Below are 22762 nucleotides of genomic sequence, written 5' to 3'. Positions count from 1 at the left end.
AAATAGAGATCCACTCAATATGGAGCCCTGCGCGACCCAATTCTCCTGGATGTGGAGGGAGGGGGGGGGGGGGGGGGGGGACTATGGGAGGCACTACCTTGGACATGGAAAGTACAGAGCGAAAGGAAATTCTGGATAAAAATTGGGAGCGAGCCTCAAATACCCCACTCGTATAATGTACCAAGAATATTATATTGCAAGGTGGTGTCATACGTGTTTCATAAATCAAAAAAAGATGGCAACAAGGTGTTGGCATCTGGAAAAGGCTGTTCGGATGGCAGACTCAAGGGACACAAGATTATCAGTGGTAGAGCTACCAGGCGGAAGAAGCCCTGGCACGGAGCCAGTAGGCCACGTGTCTCCAGGACTCAACCCAACCGCCGAAACACCATATGTTCCAGCAGCTTACACAGAACATTGGTGAGGCTGATGGGTCGATAGCTATCCACATCAAGTGGGTTTTTGCCAGGTTTGAGCACTGGTATCATAGTGCTCTCCTGACAGTGCGATGGAAAGACGCCATTGCACCAGATCCGGTTGAAGATCTCGAGGAGATGTCGCTCGTAATCAGACAAGAGGTGTGTACTCATTTGACTGTGGATCCAATTGGGCCCAGGAGCTGTGTAGGAGCAATGTGCAAGGCCACTGAGGAGCTCCCACTCTGTAATGGGTCATTACAGGGTTAACTGTGGTGTGTAGTGAACGAGAGAACTTTCCCTTCCATCCGCCATCTGAGAGGACAAAAGGCTGGAGGGTAATTCTCCAATGCAGAGACACAAGTGTAGTGCTCAGCAAATTACTAGGCAATCACATTTGCGTTGGTAGATAACATGCCATTTATGTTAACACTGTGGACACCAGTTGCAGTGTGCTGCCCAAAAACTCGTTTGACCTTTGCCCAGACTTGGGAAAGTGACGTATGGCACCCAATGGTTGAGATGTACCTCTCCAAACACTCCTGCTTCCGCCTTTTGCTAATCTGGCGAACGTGAGCAAAGAGTAGTTTAAAGGCTATGAGGTGCTCCAGGGAAGGGTGCCGCTTATGCCGATGCTCCTTAGTTGCCTCAGCTACTTCCGGAGATCACCAAGGGACTGTCTTTCGCCAGGGGCACTCTAAATAACAAGGCATCGCGTTTTCCGCCGCAGAAACGATCATTGTAGTTACCTTCTCAACCACCACGTCAATGTTACCATGAGGGGGAGACTCAATGGTGACAGCAGAGGTGAAGGTTTCCCAGTCTGCTTTGTTTAAAGCCCATCTGGGCAGGCGTCCGCAGGCCTGATACCGGGGCAGTGACAAGAAGATGGGGAAGTGGTCACTACAACACCAGTTGTCATGTGCTCTCCAGTGGATAGATGGGAGAAGGTCAGGACTACAAACCAAGAGATCAATGGGTGAATATGTGTCATGTGCCACACTGAAATGTGTGGCGGCCCCAGTATTTAAGAGGCAGCAGAGGTTGAGTTGTGACAGCAAATTTTCAACATCTCTGCCTCGGCCAGTAAGAACTTTACCACCCCACAAGGGGTTATGAGTGTTAAAATCTCCGAAAAGTAGGAAAGGTTTAGGGAGTTGATCAATCAGTACAGCCAATGTGTTCAGGGGTGCTGCACCATCTGGGGTAAGATATACGTTGCAGACAGTAATTTCCTGTGTCGTCCTTATAATGACAGCCACAGCTTTAAGAGGGATTGGTGGTGGTTAGTGTTTAACGTCCCGTCGACAATGAGGTCATTAGAGACGGAGCGCAAGCTCGGGTTAGGGAAGGATTGGGAAGGAAATCGGCCGTGCACTTTCAAAGGAACCATCCCGGCATTTGCCTGAAACGATTTAGGGAAATCACGGAAAACTTAAATCAGGATGGCTGGAGACGGGATTGAACCATCGTCCTCCCAAATGCGAGTCCAGTGTGCTAACCACTGTGCCACCTCGCTCGGTTAAGAGGGATTTGAATGGTCACAGGTTCACTGCATACTGAGTTCAGGACAGACACAAACTCCACCTGACACTCTATTATAGTTGCTATGGTTCCTTATAGCCATAGAGGGTAGGAGCCCGCATTTCCGGGAACCAGGTTTCCTGGAGGGCAATGCAGAAAGCATTTGTAAAACTTAACAGTTGCCGTAGCTCAGCCAGATGATGGAAAAAACCACCACAATTCCACTGGAGGATGACATGAGACTAGGAAGGCATGAAGCGTGCAAGGAGGCAGGTTATGCCTTAGGGTCACCTGCTGCCTTCGACTGAGTATTTGTAGGCATTTGTATGGTGCATGAGGCGTCAGTGAGATCCAGGTCCGCAAGAGACTTGAAGATCTCCACTGCATCCGCAGATGCAGAAGTGATAGGGAGTGGTGGTGTTGGGGCCACCAGAGGGTTCTGTTTCTTAGCAGAGTTCTTCTTAGTTTGCTAGATCTCTCGCTTCTCCTTAGGGGCTTGCTGGGAAGATTTCTGTGAAGCAGCTTCTGTCAGAGCTTGAGGCTCTTTGTCCAGCAGCTTTTGGCTCCTTAACCCATTGGCAAGTGTCTGCTGTGCCATTAGTGGAGACCTTGGGAGAGAGGGCCCCAAGAGACCCTTTGCCCACGAGACAAGTCAGAGGAGGCTGTTGCTTCTCCGGATGGGGGGAGGGGACCAATGTCCACTGCGTTTGGGGGGGGGGGGGGGGGGCCTTGCTCCCGAAGTAGGTACTTTGGGAGTAATGGAGGAAGATGTATTCTGGTGGCCCGGATGGCCCATTGCTCATGGCACAGAGTGGGGAACCACTGGCACTTGGGAGGGCAATGGTGATGTAGCTGCAGCATATGTCGACGTCAACTGAATGGGGTGTAATCTTTCGAATTTACGTTTAGCCTCTGTGTAAGTCAACTGGTCCAGGGTCTTGTACTCCACGATTTTCCGCTCCTTTTGGAGTACTGGGCACTCTGGTGAGCAGGGGAGGTGGTGCTCTCCACACTTGATGCAAGTGGGAGGTGGCGCACATGGAGTATCTGTCTGCAGTGGACATCCACAGTCTCGACATGTGGCACTGGAAGTGCCACAGGAAGACATGTGCCCCAACTTCCAGCACTTAAAGCACCACATAGGGGGAGGGACGTATGGTTTAGAGTCACAGCGGTAGAACATCATCTTGACCTTTTCAGGCAATGAATCACCCTTAAAGGCAAAGATGAAGGCACCGGTAGCAAACCTGTTGTCTTTGGGTCCCCTGTAAACGCACCGCATGAAATGAACACCCCGCCATTCTAAATTGGCGAGGAGCTCATCGTCAGACTGCAAGAGGCGGTCACGATGGAAAATAATCCCCTGGACCATGTTGAGGCTTTTATGGGGAGTGACAGAAACAGGAATATCACCCAGTTTGTCACAGGTGAGTAACGCTTAGCCTGGGGATGCTGTCTGAATCAAGACTGCGCCGTTTCGCATCTCAGACAACGCTGTCACTTCTCTAAACTTATCCTCAAGGTGTTCAACAAAAAATTGAGGCTCTGTAGGTAGAAAAGAGTCACCATCGGTTCTGCTACAGACTAAAAACCGAAGCGAATATGGCTCTCTCGGTTCTGTAGCTCTACGTTCCTCCCATGGTGTAGCGAGGGAGGGAAACAATTTAGGGTCATACCTATCAGCATTGTATTCTATCTTGCCCTTCTTAGAGACTGCTGGTACATACGGTCACCAGCAAGAGATGGCTTAGCCTGCTTCATTGCGGGTCATCTGCTCTGATGCCACACACAACGATCAGAGGTTCTCCCCACGGGCGCTAATCCAGCCACAACAAAGGCCAACTGGCAAGATAGCTGTGGCCGGGAGTGCTGGTGCCCCAGGGAGACAGGCATCTACTCCTTGGCATAAATGAGGAGTTTACAACTCAGGCATCAGCAGTGGGATCCCTGTGGTGTCAGGGGGCTACCACCAAATGGGAACATGACGGCCCACCATAACGGACTGGCTACCGTGCTGGATACTGCGTGCAGAGAAATCCAATATTGTCATGGGGGTGAAAGAGGACAGGAGACAACAGAAGCAGATGACATACCCTGGAAAGTGTCCTCGCCCAAACAGTTTAATCACAGGTGGAGATGCAGAGCCATGACAAGAGAGTCAGGAAATCGAATTTAAGGGCACTCACACACCACATATGGCGTACCACCCCATATGGCCTGAACTTCTGTATAATTTTGAAAGTGGCAGGTCAAACCATAGAATGGGACATGAACTCATATGGCCGAAAAGTGAAATACTCCTTTTAGTCACCGCTTACAACAGGCAGGAATACCTCAGGCCTATTCTACCCCCCTGGCCCGCAGGGGGAAGACTGCATGGAAGACTTCCACACATTCGTAGTCTCCTTAATGACACGCAGTTTGTTGTGCATACTGGGACTATGCCATCTACCAAAGCCGAAAAACCTGGTGACATAAAAACATACACAGGTCAGTTATTGGAAAGCCGATCTCCATAAGAGGAGCTGAAGAAGACTTACGCTTTTCCGGCTGAGAAGTGGGGACTGATATGCCCGATGGTTGGGAGGGTGTTGCTCCTGAAGTGGGTTGTGCAGGAGCAACAGGGAGGAAAGTGCCCCCCCCCCCCCCCCAATCAATGGGGCAGGTGGAGTCTGACGGATCTGAGAGCCAACTGTATGCAGCAGAACAGAAGATGGTAGTACCGTTATCGTAGTGGTGACCTAGGTTGATGTCAAATTCGCAGAATGTAGCCGCTCATATTTTCTCTTAGCCTCACTGTAGGTCGGTCAGTCCAGGGTCTTTTATTCCATTATTTTCCTTCCTTTCTGGAGAATCCTGCTATCTGGCAAGCAAGGCAAATGGTGCTCTCCACAGTTGACACAGATGGGAGGCGGAGTACCGGGAGTATTGGGATGTGAAGGGCGTCCACAATCCCGACAGGTGACACTGGAAGTACAGCGAGACGACATATGGCGGAACTTCCAGCACCGCATCGGGGGAGGGATATGTGGCTTTACGACACAGCGGTAGACCATCACCTTGACCTTCTCGGGTAATGTGTCACCCTCGAAGGCCAAGATGAAGGCACTGTTGGCAACCTGATTATCTCTCGGAGTCTGGTGGACACGCCAGATGAAATGGACACCTCGCTGTTCTAAATTGGCGTGCAGCTCATTGTCAGACTGCAAAAGAAGGTCCCTGTGTAATATGATACCCTGGACCATATTAAGCTCTTATGGGGTGTGATAGAAACAGAAACATCCCCCAACTTGTCACAGGGGAGTAGTGCCCATGACTGGGCAGAGGATGCTGTTTTGATGAATACTGACCCTGACCACATTTTTGACAGCCATCCACTTCTCCAAAATTGTTCTCTAAATGTTCCACAAAAAACTGAGATTTCATTGACAAGAAAGATGCCCCATCAACTCTCACACATACGAGGTACCCGGATGAATAAAGCTTCATTACCATCCATAGCCATTCTTAGCCTGGTGTTCCTCCCATGATGAGGCCAGGGAGAAGGGGGGACAACTTGGAGTCATATTTCTTAGCATTGAAGTTAGACCTTGACTGCTTACAGACTGCTGGTGTTTGACCACCAGCAAGAGATGACGCACTACGCTTCATGGCATGTCATCTGCCCTGATGCCACCCACTCTGACCAGGGGGCCTCCCCATGGGCGCCACCCAGCCGCAGCAAAGGCAGGATGGCCATCGCTGGGAGTCCGGATGCCCCAGGGTGACGAGTATCTACTCCTTGGCATACATGGGGAGTTAACAGTGCAGGCATCAGCAGAGTCATCCCTACAACCAATAGGGCACATGGTGGCCCCATCACAACAGACTGGCTACCATGCCGGACATCAGGCGCAAATGAGCTAAGAAGTCCATCATCATTGACAGCGCAGAAAGCGATACTGCACAGAGGATGGAGGAATATGCACCCAGGAGGGTGACCTTGCCCAACAGCTGCAGAACAAGTGGAAATGCAGGTCCACATCAACAAAGGATGCGAGAGGTCTCAGTGCACGATGGACATTATGCACCATGAAAGGCGCCCTTGCCCAATTGGCTCGCTCTTTAGGAAAATTTTGAAAAATGGAGGTCATACTTTACAGGGGACCATCACATAAGGACTCCTTGTAGTCACCTCTTACGACAGGCAGGAATACCTCGGGCCTATTCTAACCCTCGGACCAACAGGGGACTGTGTCAGGTGGGATGATGGCAAGCAAGTGAACAGAACATCAAAGTAGAACACCATCCCTATATGCTTCTTTGGCTTCTGTGTTTGTTGCATCATTTCCCTGTATCGTGAGCTGCTCAAGTACCCACAAAAAGACCACTTCCGTGCCTTGATGTTGGATCTGCTGTAAGGTTTCATGGAAGATCTGAATCATCTAGTCTAACCAATCACTGGAATCAATCACTTCTATTAAATATCAGGGTGTGTGTGTACAAAGCAATTGAAAGTGGAATGACCTCCTAAAACTAATTGCAGGTCAGGTAGACGCCAACCAGATTCATTGAAAGAAACCTCAGGACGTTCAGTAAACCCACAGAGGAGGTGGCTTACAAAAACCTTTTTTTGATTGATTCTTTGAAAGTTCTAATTAGTCATCAACAAACTGCACCATATGTGACTGGCAAAGGAAACAGAGAAGATCCATGGAAGGGTGGCATGCTCTGTTACAGATTTGTTTTGCACGTGTGAATGCCTCCCTCAGATGGCATAACTCCAGTGGCAGAAGCTCAAGAGTTGCAGTGTGCATTATAGTGTCACTATTAAAATTCGGAGAAAACACGTTCCCAGAAGAATCAACCAAAATATTGCTTGCTCATATTTATATCTCACAGAAAGACCATTAAGGGAAAATGATCTGAGTTTGCATCAAGGCTTACCTACAATTGCTCTTCTAGTGCACCATACACAACTGGAACACACAATGGGGTAAATGACAACTGTACACACTTTTTTCTCCACCACATACCATAGGAAGGCTTGTCAAATATAAGTGTAGATGTGTCAGATTTTAGTAACTTCATGAGACCGCGAGACAATATAATGGTGTGTGTGTGTGTGTGTGTGTGTGTGTGTGTGTGTGTGTGCACGTGTGTTTTACCAATACAAATTAAAAAAAAAAAGAAGTCAAGACAAGATTAAAGCTCATTTTATTATTACATCCAATCAATTACATGAATATGTAAGATGCATCTAGAGCTAAGCAGGTCTGGAAAAACTGGAACAAGCTTTTGATGACAGTGGTTTAAGCAAGCAAGTGGTATTATTGAGAGACCTTATTACCACTATTTTGGTTGTTGTTGTTGTTGTGGTCTTCAGTCCTGAGACTGGTTTGATGCAGCTCTCCATGCTACTCTATCTTGTGCAAGCTTCTTCATCTCCCATTACCTATGGCAACCTACATCCTTCTGAATCTGTTTAGTGTATTCATCTCTTGGTCTCCCTCTACGATTTTTACCCTGCACGCTGCCCTCCAATGCTAAATTGGTGTGATCCCTTGATGCCTCAGAACATGTCCTACCAACCGATCCGTTCTCCTAGTCAAGTTGTGCCACAAACTTCTCTTCTACCCAATCCTATTCAATACCTCCTCATTAGTTATATGATCTACCCATCTAATCTTCAGCATTCTTCTGTAGCACCACATTTCGAAAGCTTCTATTCTCTTCTTGTCTAAGCTATTTATCGTCCAAGTTTCACTTCCATACATGGCTACACTCCATACAAATACTTTCAGAAACGACTTCCTGACGCTTAAATCTATACTCGATGTTAACAAATTTCTCTTCTTCAGAAATACTTTCCTTGCCATTGCAGGTCTACATTTTATATCCTCTCTACTTCGACCATCATCAGTTATTTTGCTCGCCAAACAGCAAAACTCCTTTACTGCTTTATGTGTCACATTTCCTAATCTAACTCCCTCAGCATCACCCGACTTAATTCGACTACATTCCATTATCCTCGTTTTGCTGTTGTTGATGTTCATCTTAAACCGTCCTTTCATGACACTGTCCGTTCCGTTCAACTGCTCTTCCAAGTACTTTGCTGTCTCTGACAGAATTACGATGGCATCGGCGAACCTCAAAGTTTTTATTTCTTCTCCATGGATTTTAATACCTACTCCGAATTTTTCTTTTGTTTCCTTCACTGCTTGCTCAATATACAGATTGAATAACATCGGGGAGAGGCTACAACCCTGTCTTCCTCCCTTCCCAACCACTGCTTCCCTTTCATGTCCCTCGACTCTTATAACTGCCATCTGGTTTCTGTACAAATTGTAAATAGCCTTTCGCTCCCTGTATTTTACCCCTGCCACCTTCAGAATTTGAAACAGAGGATTCCAGTCAACATTGTCAAAAGCTTTCTCTAAGTCTACAAATGACAGAAACGTAGGTTTGCCTTTCCTTAATCTAGCTTCTAAGATAAGTCATAGGGTCAGTACTGCCTCACGTGTACCAATATTTCTACGGAATCCAAACTGATCTTCCCCGAGTTCAGCTTCTACCAGTTTTTCCATTCGTCTGTAGACAATATGCGTTAGTATTTTGCATCCGTGACTTATTAAACTGATTGTTCGGTAATTTTCACATCTGTCAGCACCTGCTTTCTTTGGGATCGGAATTATTATATTCTTTTTGAAGTCTGAGGGTATTTTGCCTGTCTCATACATCTTGCTCACCAGATGGTAGAGTTTTGTCAGGACTGGCTCTCCCAAGGCCGTCAATAGTTCTAATGAAATGTTGTCTACTCCCGGGGCCTTGTTTCGACATAGGTCTTTCAGTGCTCTGTCAAACTCTTCACGAAGTATCGTATCTCCCATTTCATCTTCATCTACATCCTCTTCCATTTCCATAATATTGCCCTCAAGTACATTGCCGTTGTATAGACCCTCTATATACTCCCTCCACCTTTCTGCTTTCCCTTCTTTGCTTAGAACTGGGTTTCCATCTGAGCTCTTGATATTCATACAAGTGGTTCTCTTTTTTCCAAACATCTCTTTAATTTTCCTGTAGGCAGTATCTATCTTACCCTTAGTGAGATAAGCCTCTACATCCTTACATTTGTCCTCTAGTCATCCCTGCTTAGCCATTTTGCACTTCGTGTTGACCAAGTTTTTGAGACGTTTGTACTCCTTTTTGCCTGCTTCATTTACTGCATTTTTATATTTTCTCCTTTCATCAACTAAATTCAGTATTTCTTCTGTTACCGAAGGATTTCTACTAGCCCTCATCTTTTTACCTACTAGGTCCTGTGTTGCCTGCACTACTACATCTCTCAAAGCTACCCATTCTTCTTCTACTGTATTTCTTTCCCCCATTTCTGTCAATTGTTCCCTTATGCTCCCCCTAAAACTTCACTAATTCCCACTATATCTAACTTTAACATATCCATTTAGCTTTTTAAATTTTCTAACCTACCTGCCCGATTAAGGGATCAGACATTCCACGATCCGATCCGCAGAACGCCAGTTTTCTTTCTCCTGATAACGACATCCTCTTGAGTAGTCCCCGCCCGGAGATCCGAATGGGGGCTACTTTACCTCCGGAATATTTTACCCAAGAGGACGCCATCATCATTTAATCATACAGTAAAGCTGCATGCCCTCGGGAAAAAATACGGCTGTAGTTTCCCCTTGCTTTCAGACCTGGTCCGCAGTACCAGCACAGCAAGGCCGTTTTGGTTAGTGTTACAAGGCCAGATCAGTCAATTATCCAGACTGTTGCCCCAGCAACTACTGAAAAGCCTGCTGCCCCTCTTCAGGAACCACACATTTGTCTGGCCTCTCCACAGATACCCCTCCATTGTGGTTGCACCTACGGTACGGCTATCTGTATCGCTGAGGCACGCAAGCCTCCCCACCAACGGCAAGGTCCATGGTTCTTGGGGTATCATCTAAAAATGTTTAATATATGTGAACAAAATCATGTCAACCACTTTTTAAGACATATTAAATTTCATGTCACTGATGAGTGACTTGGAACATTAATGTTGGATGGGTTGCCTGAAACACACAAACCTATGGTAATGGGAACTGAAAGCTCAGGAATCAAAATCAGTGCGGAGCTTATAAAAACAAAGCTTTTATGAGAAGTAACAGATGTGCAGATTTCGGCATTCTTCAGAGGAAAATGGCATGTTAAAGGGAAACAGGTCAAAAGCAAAGGAAAGGCAATAAACAGTCACAGTGCTTCAATTGCAACCAATACGGGCACACTGCCAGACAGTGCCGCATATTTAAACATAAAACTTTTATCGCTGGTTTTACAGCTTCTTCACATTCAATTAATTCGGACGTATGGTACATGTACTCATGCACTGCAATGCATATTCTCACAATTGTGACCAGATGTATGATGTATGAAGCCAATCAATACCTACCATAACTGTTGGCAATAAGACATCACTTCCTGTAAAAAGTCTGCAAAATGCCCAATTGAGACTGAATAATGACAAAAACAGAAGAATTCAGGGAAGAGATGTGTTACATGTAGAGATGTATTACATGTACCAAAACTTGCTGCTAATCTTTTTCAATTAATGTAATAGTAAAAAACGAATGCCACATAAATTTTAGACATACTGGCTGCGAAGTACACAAAAGAGAGGGAGCATTAGCAGGTTGAGCGACACTGATAAATATTTTGTATTTGCTAAACACAAACAGAGAAGTGATTGCAAATCTAATATGTTCTCATGATTTAAATTCTATTATCCTGTGCCACTGGCATATTTGTATTTTATGGATGTAAATAAATATTAGATGGTACCAAGGGCATAAGTTTGCCTTCTGCTGGTAGTTAAGAGCCTGCCACATGCATGGTATGTCTTTAAGTGAAGTAAACCAGACCACCATTCAATAATATTAGTTCATGAGCTTCACAACCACTACAGTTGATTCACATTGATGTACTGGGTCCCATGGAAACTGCATCACTACAAAGCATGCAATATTTATGAATGTGTATTTTGTAAAGGACAAACTCAGTGTATTCGGAGCTTTCGACGATACAATGTAATGTAACCTAATGGAAAAAGAACTGAAGAAGGAAATGAAAATCATTTGCTTAGTCACTGGTGAAAAGTACCACAAAAAATATTTTGAAAACTTCTTGAACAAATATGGTATCAAGCAACAGACTACTCCTTATTGTCCTCAGCAGAATGGGCTTGAAGAGTGTACAAACAAAACACTGCCAGCAAGAGCTAAATGAATGTTATTTGATGTTGATTCACTTATTAAATACTGGACCAAGACAACAGTGACAGCTGCTTGTATTATTAATAGATCACCTGCCAAAGTGATGGGGGTAAAAACACCTTTGGAGATATGGTCAGGCAGGAAACCTGATGTATCACATATGCAAATTTTTGGTTCAGAAGTTATGACTAATTCCTAAGGAAGAACAGAAAACATTGGAATCCAAGACCAGAAAGCTCATATTTGTCGGCTATTGTGACTATACCTGTTGTGAATGTAGTAACTGAATGCTACTATTAACTAAGCTCAAACATCCACAGTAGCAGAAAAATTTTTCCCTGCTATACACTGCTGAGCCAAACCAAAATATTGTGACCACCTGCTTAATAGCTTGTTTGTCTGTCTTTGGAACAAAGCACATCACTGATTCTGTGTATCAGAGATCTAACAGTTTGTTGGTATGTTTGTGAAGGTATGTGGCACTGGATGTCTACACACAGGTCATGTAATTCACATAAATAAGGGGCCGCTGATTTGCGTATGTGGTGATGGCACCCAATAGTGATCCAGATGGGTTCTGTAGGATTTACACTGGGCTAATTTGGTCCGAGGTATCAACGTGAGTTCACTATAATGCTTCTAAAATCACTGTAGCATGGTTCTGGCTCCAAGAGACAGACAATTACACTGCTGAAAGGCGATATCACCTTCAGGGAAGACATCAGCATGAAGGGACGAGGTGGTTTGCAACTGTCAATATGTCTTTGATTACTCTAACAGGTCCCATGCAAGTGCAGGAGATTATCTCACTTAGCACAATACTGCTCCCACCAGCCTGCGTCCATGGCACGCTGCACGTTTCGAGACGCCGTTCACCACAATGACGGTGTTGGTGGAGATGACCATCAACCTAGTACAGCAAAAATGTGATTCACCTGTAGAGTTGACATGTTTCCATTGATCAACGGTTGAATGCCCATAGTCCCATGCCAACTGCAGTCGTAACTGATGGTATCACTGGGTCAAAATGTGAAAACATAGGGATGATCTGCTGCAAAGCCCATGTTCAACAATGAATGGTGTGCTCTGAAACACTTGTGCGTGCACCAGTGTTGTGCTCTTTCAGCAAAGAAGCCATAGATCACCATCTATCCTACTTTACAGAGCAGACAAGCCTCTGAACCCCACGTTCTGTGAAGACTCATGGACGTCCCAACGATTTAGTGCCTTTCAGTAGTTTCAGTGTCCTCCTACCTCTTTCTGTAGCTGCTCATGACAGTAGCATGTGAATATTTGACCAGCGCCACCGTTTTTCGAGATACTCGTTCACAGACTCTGAATAATAATAATAACAAGTAGATCACATCACAAGCAGATGTACAATACTGGCAAATACAGAATACCCCAGAATACATGACAATGTAGCAAAAATAATACATCAACAGCTTTCCTTACAACATAAACCTATAAAACAACAAGTCCCCACATACAAGTATGCACCACAAAATGTACTGGAGAATGATGAATACAAATTATACTGGAACAGAACCATTATAACAGATGAAACACCACCACATCACAAACCTGACATCATACTCACTAATAAAAAGAAGAAATTAACACAACTAATCGAAATATCCATACCCAATACAACAAATATACAGAAGAAAACAGGAGAAAAAATTGAAAAATACATCCAACTGGCTGAGGAAGTCAATGACATGTGGCATCAGGATAAAGTTGACATTATACCAATTATACTATCAACTACAGGAGTCATACCAAGCAATATCCACCAGTACATCAAAGCAATACAGCTACATCCAAACGTATATATACAACTATAGAAATCTGTAATTATTGATTCATGTTCAATTACCCGAAAGTTCCTAAATGCAATGTAACATATACCGTACAGTTAAAAGGACGTCACGCTTGATCAAGGTCTGCTTCACTTTCCATTTTTAACCAGACATAACGTCTGAGAAAGGAAAGAAATAATAATAATAATAATAATAATAATAATAATAATAATAATAATAATAATATGCCCTTTGTCAAAGTCCCTTATCTCAATGGCAGAGGTTGAAAATACCGCTTCAGTTGTAAAGTTTTATATTATCACAAGACCAGTATCAGGCTCTTATAAGCCCATCTTCAGGTGTCGTAACTTGGTGCTGTGGACCCCAAGCACCCCAGTGGACATGTACTAGGCATGGTGTGCTACCTATGAGCGCAGAACAGGGACTCCCTGTTCTGTGCTCATATAAGTAGCATACCACACCTAGTACACGTCCACTGGGGCGCTCAGGGACCACAGCACCAAGTTAAAACACCTGAAGATGGGCTGATAAGCGCCCAAAACCGGTTGTGTGATAATAAAAGAACTTTACAACTGAAACAGTATTTTCAACCTCTGGTATAATGCTCAGTTGCGGATGTTCCTCCAATAGAATTGTTTATCTCAATGGATTTTCTCATTTACGACTCATATCTTCACTAAGGGGATCCACCGTCTGTCTCTGCTCCAATTACATACTTTTGTTACTCTGTTAAATGCTTACAATGCCACCAGGCGTCATCCAACATTACAGTGGGCATAATGTTTTAACTGATCACTGTAGCTTCTTAAAGGTGGTTAACAGGTGGTTTTGTGAACACACTATAACAGAAATGGGGCAACACAATAAGAAATAACGCTTATTATGAGTATGTTACAAAATGGTACTTTGGCACAGTTTGGCACTTAATGTCCTTACTTAATACAATGATACCTAAATAACTTTGCTGTCTTTTGGAAATCTATGATATTATTCTATAGCTGTTAGTAATTTGCAGACACTCCGTTAATGGTTCTAGTTCTCTATAAACAGTGGCTGCTAAGTCAGAAGGTAGTCTTCTGAGTACTATACTGGGCTGACTGCAGGCACTGAACTGAACTGTCTAATTGCTGACTTTTAACTGTCTGAGTGCCTGCAGCATGGCATGTTTTGATAATTGTCAGTGAAAAGATATCCAAGTCTGCCGGTACAAGGCAGAAGCAATGTGCTCCACAGTTGACAGAGTTCCCTACTGACTGACCACACTATCGGCAGATATATACAGTGAGTTGAAGGAAGTGGCAAAAAGGCAGGTGGCGGCCTGGATTTGCGAGTGTCATCTAGATGCTTCTGCACAACAGAGATGCCAGGCAAGTGATTGGGCCTTTGTGTTGATGCCCTTTCACAGTATCTGTTATGTAACTCTTGCTTGGTGCACAACGCTACCAAGTGGTGTTGCCTGGTTGATCATGACATATATTATGTCATTAAGAGCTAACACTTGATTCAAGAACCATAAAAGAAGGCTGTATACTTGGACGAAGCCTGGAGATACTGACAGGTTTCAGATAGATTATATAATAGCAAGACAGAGATTTAGGAACCAGGTTTTAAATTGTAAGACATTTCCAGGGGCAGATGTGGACTCTGACCACAATCTATTGGTTATGACCTGTAGATTAAAACTAAAGAAACTGCAAAAAGGTGGGAATTTAAGGAGATGGGACCTGGATAAACTAAAAGAACCAGAGGTTGCACAGAGTTTCAGGGAGAGCATAAGGGAGCAATTGACAGGAATGGGGGAAAGAAATACGGTAGAAGAAGAATGGGTAGCTTTGAGGGATGAAGTAGTGAAGGCAGCAGAGAATCAAGTAGGTAAAAAGATGAAAGCTAGTAGAAATCTCACTAGGGGTAATCTAGATACTGCCTACAGGAAAATTAAAGAGACCTTTGGAGATAAGAGAATCACTTGTATGAATATCAAGAGCTCAGATGGAAAGAAGGGGAAGCAGAAAGGTCGAAGGAGTTTATAGAAGGTCCATACAAGGGCGATGTACTTGAGGACAATATTATGGAAACGGAAGAGGATGTAGATGAAGATGAAATGGGAGACACGATACGGCTTGAAGAGTTTGTCAGAGCACTGAAAGATCTGAGTCGAAACAAGGCCCCCGGAGTAGACAACATTCCATTGGAACTACTGACGGGCTTGGGAGAGCCAGTCCTGACAAAACTCTACCATCTGGTGAGCAAGATGAATGAGACAGGCGAAATACCCTCCGACTTCAAGAAGAATATAATAATTCCAATCCCAAAGAAAGCAGGTGTTGACAGATGTGAAAATTACCAAACTATCAGTTTAATAAGTAACGGATGCAAAATACTAACACAAATTCTTTACAGACAAATGGAAAAACTAGTAGAAGCCGACCTCGGGGAAGATCAGTTTGGATTCCGTAGAAATGTTGCAACTCGTGAGGCAATACTGACCCTACGACTTATCTTAGAAGCTAGATTAAGGAAGGGCAAACCTACGTTTCTAGCATTTGTAGACTTAGAGAAAGCTTTTGACAATGTTGACTGGAATACTCTCTTTCAAATTCTGAAGGTGGCAGGGATAAAATACAGGGAGCGAAAGGCTATTTACAATTTGTACAGAAACCAAATGGCAGTTATAAGAGTCGAGGGACATGAAAGGGAAGCAGTGGTTGGGAAGGGAGTGAGACAGGACTGTAGTCTATCCCCGATGTTATTCAATCTGTATATTGAGCAAGCAGTGAAGGAAACAAAAGAAAAATTCGGAGTAGGTGTTAAAGTCCATGGAGAAGAAATAAAAACTTTGAGGTTCGCCGATGCCATCGTAATTCTGTCAGAGACAGCAAAGGACTTGGAAGAGCAGTTGAATGGAAAGGATAGTGTCTTGAAAGGAAGATATAAGATGACCATCAACAAAAGCAAAACGAGGATAATGGAATGTAGTCAAATAAAGTCGGGTGATGCTGAGGGAATTAGATTAGGAAATGAGACACTTAAAGTAGTAAAGGAGTTTTGCTATTTGGGGAGCAAAATAACTGATGATGGTCGAAGTAGAGAGGATATAAAATGTAGACTGGCAATGGCAAGGAAAGCGTTTCTGAAGAAGTAATATTTGTTAACATCGAGTATAGATTTAAGTGTCAGGAAGTCATTTCTGAAAGTATTTGTATGGAGTGTAGCCATGTATGGAAGTGAAACATGGACGATAAATAGTTTGGACAAGAAGAGAATAGAAGCTTTCGAAATGTGGTGCTACAGAAGAATGCTAAAGTTTAGATGGGTAGATCACATAACTAATGTGGAGGTATTGAATAGAATTGGGGAGAAGAGGAGTTTGTGGCACAACCTGACTAGAAGAAGGGATCGGTTGGTAGGACATGTTCTGAGGCATCAAGAGATCACCAATTAAGTATTAGAGGGCAGCGTGGATGGTAAAAATCGTAGAGGGAGACCAAGAGATGACTACACTAAGGAGATTCAGAAGGATGTAGGTTGCCGTAGGTAATGGGAGATGAAGAAGCTTGCACAAGATAGAGTAGCACGGAGAGCTGCATCAAACCAGTCTCAGGACTGAAGACCACAACAACAACAACAAGAGCAGAAATGAGATATTATCAGAAAATGCAGTAAACTGTGATAAAATATAGTTGTTCTTCATCTGATAGATGTGCTGTACCATCTGAAGAAACCAGAAGAGAATATATCATAGAAAAAAACATAGACAGTTCATAATTCTCCAGATGATACTTACACTGTGAGTATAAATGATGATGCTGAATGTCAATCAGATGACGATGACAATGATGCCAACACACCTTATGTGAGGATATGAGTGGATTCTCTGATACACAATTACAGCTTACATCCATAAAAAGATTATTTGATGAAAAGAGAAAGAAGAGGGTGGTCTTAGCTTATTTTGTCAAGTTTCATGGCTGAGTGATTCCCAGATTGTTGAAGAAACTTTATCATCTACTCACGGTGATCAGAGAAAAAAAACAATGGATGGAGAATATGACTACTTCATAAAAATAAAATGTGGTCATTAGTAGTCCTTCCTCAAAGAAAAAGGGTTTTACCTTTTATGTGGATATTTAAAACAAAGGTAAATGACACAGGTGAAATAACTCAGTACAAGGTAATATTAGGGTTAATGGATCCACTGAGGGAAAAAGTACTGATTATGATGAACTCTACTTGCCAGTTGTAAGGTACACTTCAGTATGTTACTAATTTGTGTTGACTCCTAAATACAACACAGGCGCAGGTCATATGAGTGCAGTAAGTGTGCATTTCTGTAGGAAGACACTCACACTGAAATTTGTGAGTCACAACCAGTGATGTACTCAGAAGCTACCAAAGTATAAAGTCTCTGTATTGTTTGGAGAAAGCTAGCTGGCAGTGGAATCTGAAGTTGAATAATATACTGCTTGAAATAGGGCTTGAATGGATTCCTGCATGTATTGTTCCTGATGAGAGATCAATAATGTAATTCCTTACAGTGTTCGTACATGATATACTAACTTTTAGTGGCCGTCAGTAAAAAAAAGAACAACTAAAAGAAAAATTTTGTGTGAAAGGTGGGGTAAGAATTATGAAACAGGAGTGATGAAGTTAGATCAAAAGAAGTATGTCAATGAAATATTTAATCTTTTAGTATTGTCAAATTGTAGGCCTGTTTGAACTCGCACTGAAGAGAATGGCAAAATTTGGTAAAAATCCAACTGAAAGAAGAGACAACATGCAATATACAGACATACAATAGGATGTTCACTGTGTATTGCACAAGTGACAAGCTCAGATATTTCACATGTTATAAACAAATTAAGTTAATAGTGCAATGATCTGCAAAAGCAACAATGGCTCAGTATGAAACAAGATCTGAGGTATCTACAGGGAACCAAGGATTTGCAACTGTTTCACTAAAGCAGACTTCACAGAAATAACTGGATATTGTGATTCAAACTAGCCAGTGATCCTACACACAGGAGGTTCTGTACTGGTTTTCTCACTCCACAAAGGCAACATTGCATTGGAATTCATGCAAACAGGGATCATTGTGTCAAAAATCTATGGATAGCACTCATTGAAACCTGGCTGCTGTTTTGACTGGGCCACAGGTGGGAATCTTCCTACATGTCAGTCAGGGAGCCTCAAGATAGCATAACACATCACTGAAACTGGTTGCTCAACAAAACAACAATTGGAAAATTAAATGGCTAAAAGATATTTTGATTCAACATTCTGTACTGATCAGCCGAGGTCCTGCAACCATCTGTATAAAGATGGACATACAGAGACATCTGCACTAGCCTTTAATTTTGGATCACAATATATTCCATGGACTGTACTGTACAATAAGTTGCAGGCAGATCATTGCATCACACTGTTTACAATATAGCATAGTTTGGATATTTGCTATTTGCTCAGCAGTAAACATACTGCGGCTGGGATGGTTGTTTATGGCCTCCATCATGCAAGAACACACAATGCACTTGATCACTGATTTTATGTAGGTTTAGAAAATTTCTCAGCTGGGATAATCATGGAGAATGGAGATAAAACAATTGTTAGTGAGTTTGGGAGTTGTGGGACCTGTCCTCTCTTTGGAGTCATTATGTAGGATAAGGCATATCAAAGGGCAGGGTATTGACTGCAGAGCCGTGCAAGGATGATAGCTATGCAAGCAGTTGAGCAAAAGAAGATGAATAACATTTCTCAAAATCTCCAATTGGTCTGCCAATAATGTCGCAGTACATGTCAAGTCAGAGCTGATGGTTTTGAAACAGGGCTGTGTGACATGGGTTTTTGGAAATGTGATGGAATATTGTAGCTGGAATGATCATATAAAGTTGATCGTCGGTAAAGCAGATGCCAGACTGAGATTCATTGGAAGAATCCTAAGGAAATGCAATCCGACAACAATGGAAGTAGGTTACAGTATGCTTGTTCGCCCACTGCTCGAATACTGCTCAGCAGTGTGTGATTCGCACCAGATAGGGTTGATAGAAGAGATAGAGAAAATCCAACGGCGAGCAGCGTGCTTCGCTACAGGATCATTTAGTAATCGCGAAACCATTACGGAGATGATAGATAAACTCCAGTGGAAGACTCTGCAGGAGAGACGCTCAGTAGCTCGGTACGGGCTTTTGTTAAAGTTTCGAGAACATACCTTCACCGAAGAGTCAAGCAGTATATTGCTCCCTCCTACGTATATCTCGCGAAGAGACCATGAGGATAAAATCAGAGAGATTATAGCCCACACAGAAGCATACCGACAATTCTTCTTTCCACGTACAATACGAGACTGGAATAGAAGGGAGAACCGATAGAGGTACTCAGGGTACCCTCCGCCACACACCGCCAGGTGGCTTTCGGAGTATGGATGTAGATGTAGATGCTAAGAAATCAAAGGATGCTGAGTTTTGCTCCTGTCTTTCAGGTGGCATACCTAGAGTTGCCATGTCTGGAGTCTCACGAAAGAATGCTCTTCAACCACTTGTAGAAGTAGCTCTAATTAGTTTCCCCGAATTACAGCGCAGGAGTAAGATTTGCTGACCTATGACAGGTGGCTGAAAGAATATATAACAGAAGTTATTTGTTGTGTCCAAACATAACTAAGTAACTTCTCTTCATCCTGCTGGTGTGTACTAGACAAAATGAGGATGTTCCAAGTTGGCAACACTGCACTGCTAGTTAGTTTTACAAGGGAAAGGGTTCACAGGGATGATGACAAAAAAGTAACAAAAATCTAGCATATAAACAGGTAGGGTTGCAGCTTTCGTATTTCTGCCAAAGGCACAAGATACCTTGCTGTGACCCTACCCTGTATCCCCTTCTCAACCAATGACAATACATTACAAACAGATTTCCTCAACTACATTATGTATTCTTTCCCTGAAACTTCTTTTTCATTGTTGCAAATAGATATACTTAAAACTCTTAAACATAGTACTTCACAAATCCTGACTTACCTGCAAGAAGATACAGCATAGTAAATGTAAAAATACTGCACACAGATTCCTTGGATGCACCAAAGATCTGCAGGAAAATATAAGTTCCGAAGACAGCCATCATAGAATGCATGACATCCTCACCTGAAAATTGATACCACCATCTCAGTAACGCAACATTTTAAGAAAGTTATAGCATGTTGTTTATTTAGAGACAGCACATCCAATGTCAGTAAGTACACAAAATTCAAAGTATAGTTCAGATAAATCATTAGCACCAAAATACCAATATTCTGATACAAATATTTGGCAATTAAATTTAAAATAAGTTATAATGAACAGTGAATAAAATATTGCACAATTTTCTGTTTAGAATCTACAATAATAAACAGTTGTGCCACTGATAAATTTGTATGAAGACGAGTGGAAAATAAAAATACAGCCAGTCTAACAAGCAACTTACAAAACATTCTATTGTACTTACAAAATTTGTTACTGCGAACATCCAATTACACAACTTACACAGACTGTAAAAAAAAAAAAAAAAAAAAAAAAAAAAAAAAAAAAAAAAAAAAATTGAAGAATAACATGTTCCCTAATATCTTTTCAAACAACCGTCATCAGTTTATCAAAATTCTGCATTCTCCATATGGTTCGTTCACCCCTCACATTTTACACAAGAGATTTATATATACATGATGCATGTACTCTTTTCGACATACTTACACTTTTCTTAGCAGTTCTATGAAAACTAATCACGACAAAATATTTCTGGAAATCATTTCAATTAAGGCTTGCAGAAGTATCTTTGAGTAAAGTAGGGCACTCATAAATCCAAAAGTTTGGGTAGTAATAATAATGAAGTGCCCCTGTCCATGGTTGATGGAGTTATACATAATGTAAATTACACGAATCAAAGTACATGCCATATATTTGTCTACAAGGCCCTACATAATATGATAGATGTTTTTGAACTTACTTTGTTGCTTTCATTATCTATTATAAACATACAGAGTGAATGAAGACCTCAGGCTATGCTACAAGTCAGCTAGCACTATAACCATTCTTTTGCTTTGTCAGCTCAAAATAAAATTGTCCCCTCCAACTAATCTAGACTGTGGACTGCATTACATATCAGTTTGTCACAAAAGCAAGTATTCCCTGGCTAACAACACTCAACATGGCTTGGGAGCTGTAGAGGATTATTATACACATTTTATTCCGTTTGTTGCGATAACCAAACAATATTGTCAGTTCATTTACTCCCTACTGACTGCAAAAATATCCGAAGACAGACCAGGAATGAAAAAGACCTTCAGATTTGGAGTCTGGCAGTTATTTACCTGTAACCTAACAATAACACCGACTATTTTGTGACTGCAAACAGAGAAAGGTGTGGACTGAACTAGAACTTCAACAATAAATACGTAAATAATTTGCCGGGGTCTCCATTTTTCAAGGACAGCGTTTGGTAATTCCGAATGCAATCACAAACCAGGTTTCTGTAAGTATGCAGCACCATTTTCTTCTTTGATATTTGGAGATGAGAAACATCGAAATTAACGTTGTCGCAAGACCACTAGTTCTTTTCTTGCTTGGCAACGCACGATCGACACTTCTGCGCTTTAAAAAGTATGTGAGAAGAAACATAGGCAGATTCAAAGCTTCTTATGAAAGTATTTGGATTAGAATATGCTACACGCCACAATTAAGCTTCACTAACGACAACAATAACGCATACAAGGTCCGTTAAAATACTTCATATTATTAATGAACAAGCAGATTATCAGCAAATACTTGCCATAATTGAAATATGCAATAATTAATCCGACGACAACAAAGAATACGTGCCGCAGAGTCTCAGACATACTGCGAACATAATGGTGATAAAAGGCAGCTACTGGGTAACCTAAAAAAAGGAGAATTATTTACTTCACGGAGCATTTTGGTTCGTCAACAAAACGTAAACATTATCAGCGCGCTAAGCACCAAATCAACAAACCTGCAAGTAACGATATAACCAGCCTTAACGCTGGTTCCGGGGCACCTAAATGATAGGCTATTGATTCCAGGATGTTCATGATATTTGTTAGTAAATAACAGTTAAAAAATCTTTCGAGTACGACTGGACACGAACACAACAATAACTTTACCCTCAGGACACCATAACATGACTCAAAACATAACGCCAAAGATCACCAAACTGGTCAACAGTTGATATACAACCAATGATATAACTCATACAGCATTTTACCAACATCACGGCGTCGGTAAAGACTGTAAGTATATCTGTTGCCGAAAATCCAGGATATCCTTGTCGTTGAGAATATATGTGTGAGTGTAAATCGTAAACCAGATCAACGAAGATTCTTACACTTATTTATTTATTTATTCACCCAAGGATCATCTCACAATTATGTAGGATCTGTCAAGGTAATATGCTGCCAACCAATTGGCCAAAATATAGCATATGGAATACATAACATGCTTTAAGACGATAGAATAGGTAGCCTATGGGGATGGGAAAGGTGGCCACCTGTCTCCTTGATTAAGGAACCACCCCGGCATTTGCCTTAGCAGTAGGTTGACGGAACGGAATGTCAAAAAGTTCCACAATGCATTTCAAATGGCGACTTTGGGCATTCACGCAGACCATCACCTGAACGGTACGGAATGTCAGAGTCAACATTCTTCTGAAAACCTGTATGGACACTGATGTGGGTGATGGTGTCATCGTCTACTACCATTGGAAGTTAAGGAATTTT

General features: G+C 42.4%; 1 protein-coding gene across 1 annotated transcript in view; it reads right to left on the bottom strand.

Moving 5' to 3' along the window:
- The window catches only part of LOC126299456 (lysophospholipid acyltransferase 5-like), a 196914-nt gene extending 174709 nt beyond the window's left edge, over positions 1 to 22205 (bottom strand). The window contains exons 1-3 of the mRNA XM_049991373.1: positions 22000 to 22205; positions 21799 to 21906; positions 20019 to 20141 (exon numbers count right to left, since the gene is read on the bottom strand). Coding sequence (XP_049847330.1) covers positions 20019 to 20141; positions 21799 to 21906; positions 22000 to 22078 — 310 coding nt within the window. The 5' untranslated portion in view covers positions 22079 to 22205. The remainder of the gene's footprint in view (positions 1 to 20018; positions 20142 to 21798; positions 21907 to 21999) is intronic.
- Between the last annotated feature and the right edge of the window lie 557 nt (positions 22206 to 22762).

The sequence above is a fragment of the Schistocerca gregaria genome, chromosome X (assembly GCF_023897955.1).
Source record: "Schistocerca gregaria isolate iqSchGreg1 chromosome X, iqSchGreg1.2, whole genome shotgun sequence".
Taxonomy (NCBI): Eukaryota; Metazoa; Arthropoda; class Insecta; order Orthoptera; family Acrididae; genus Schistocerca; species Schistocerca gregaria.
Note: the sequence above shows the minus strand (reverse complement) of the source record. Positions and strands in the feature narration are given on the sequence as shown.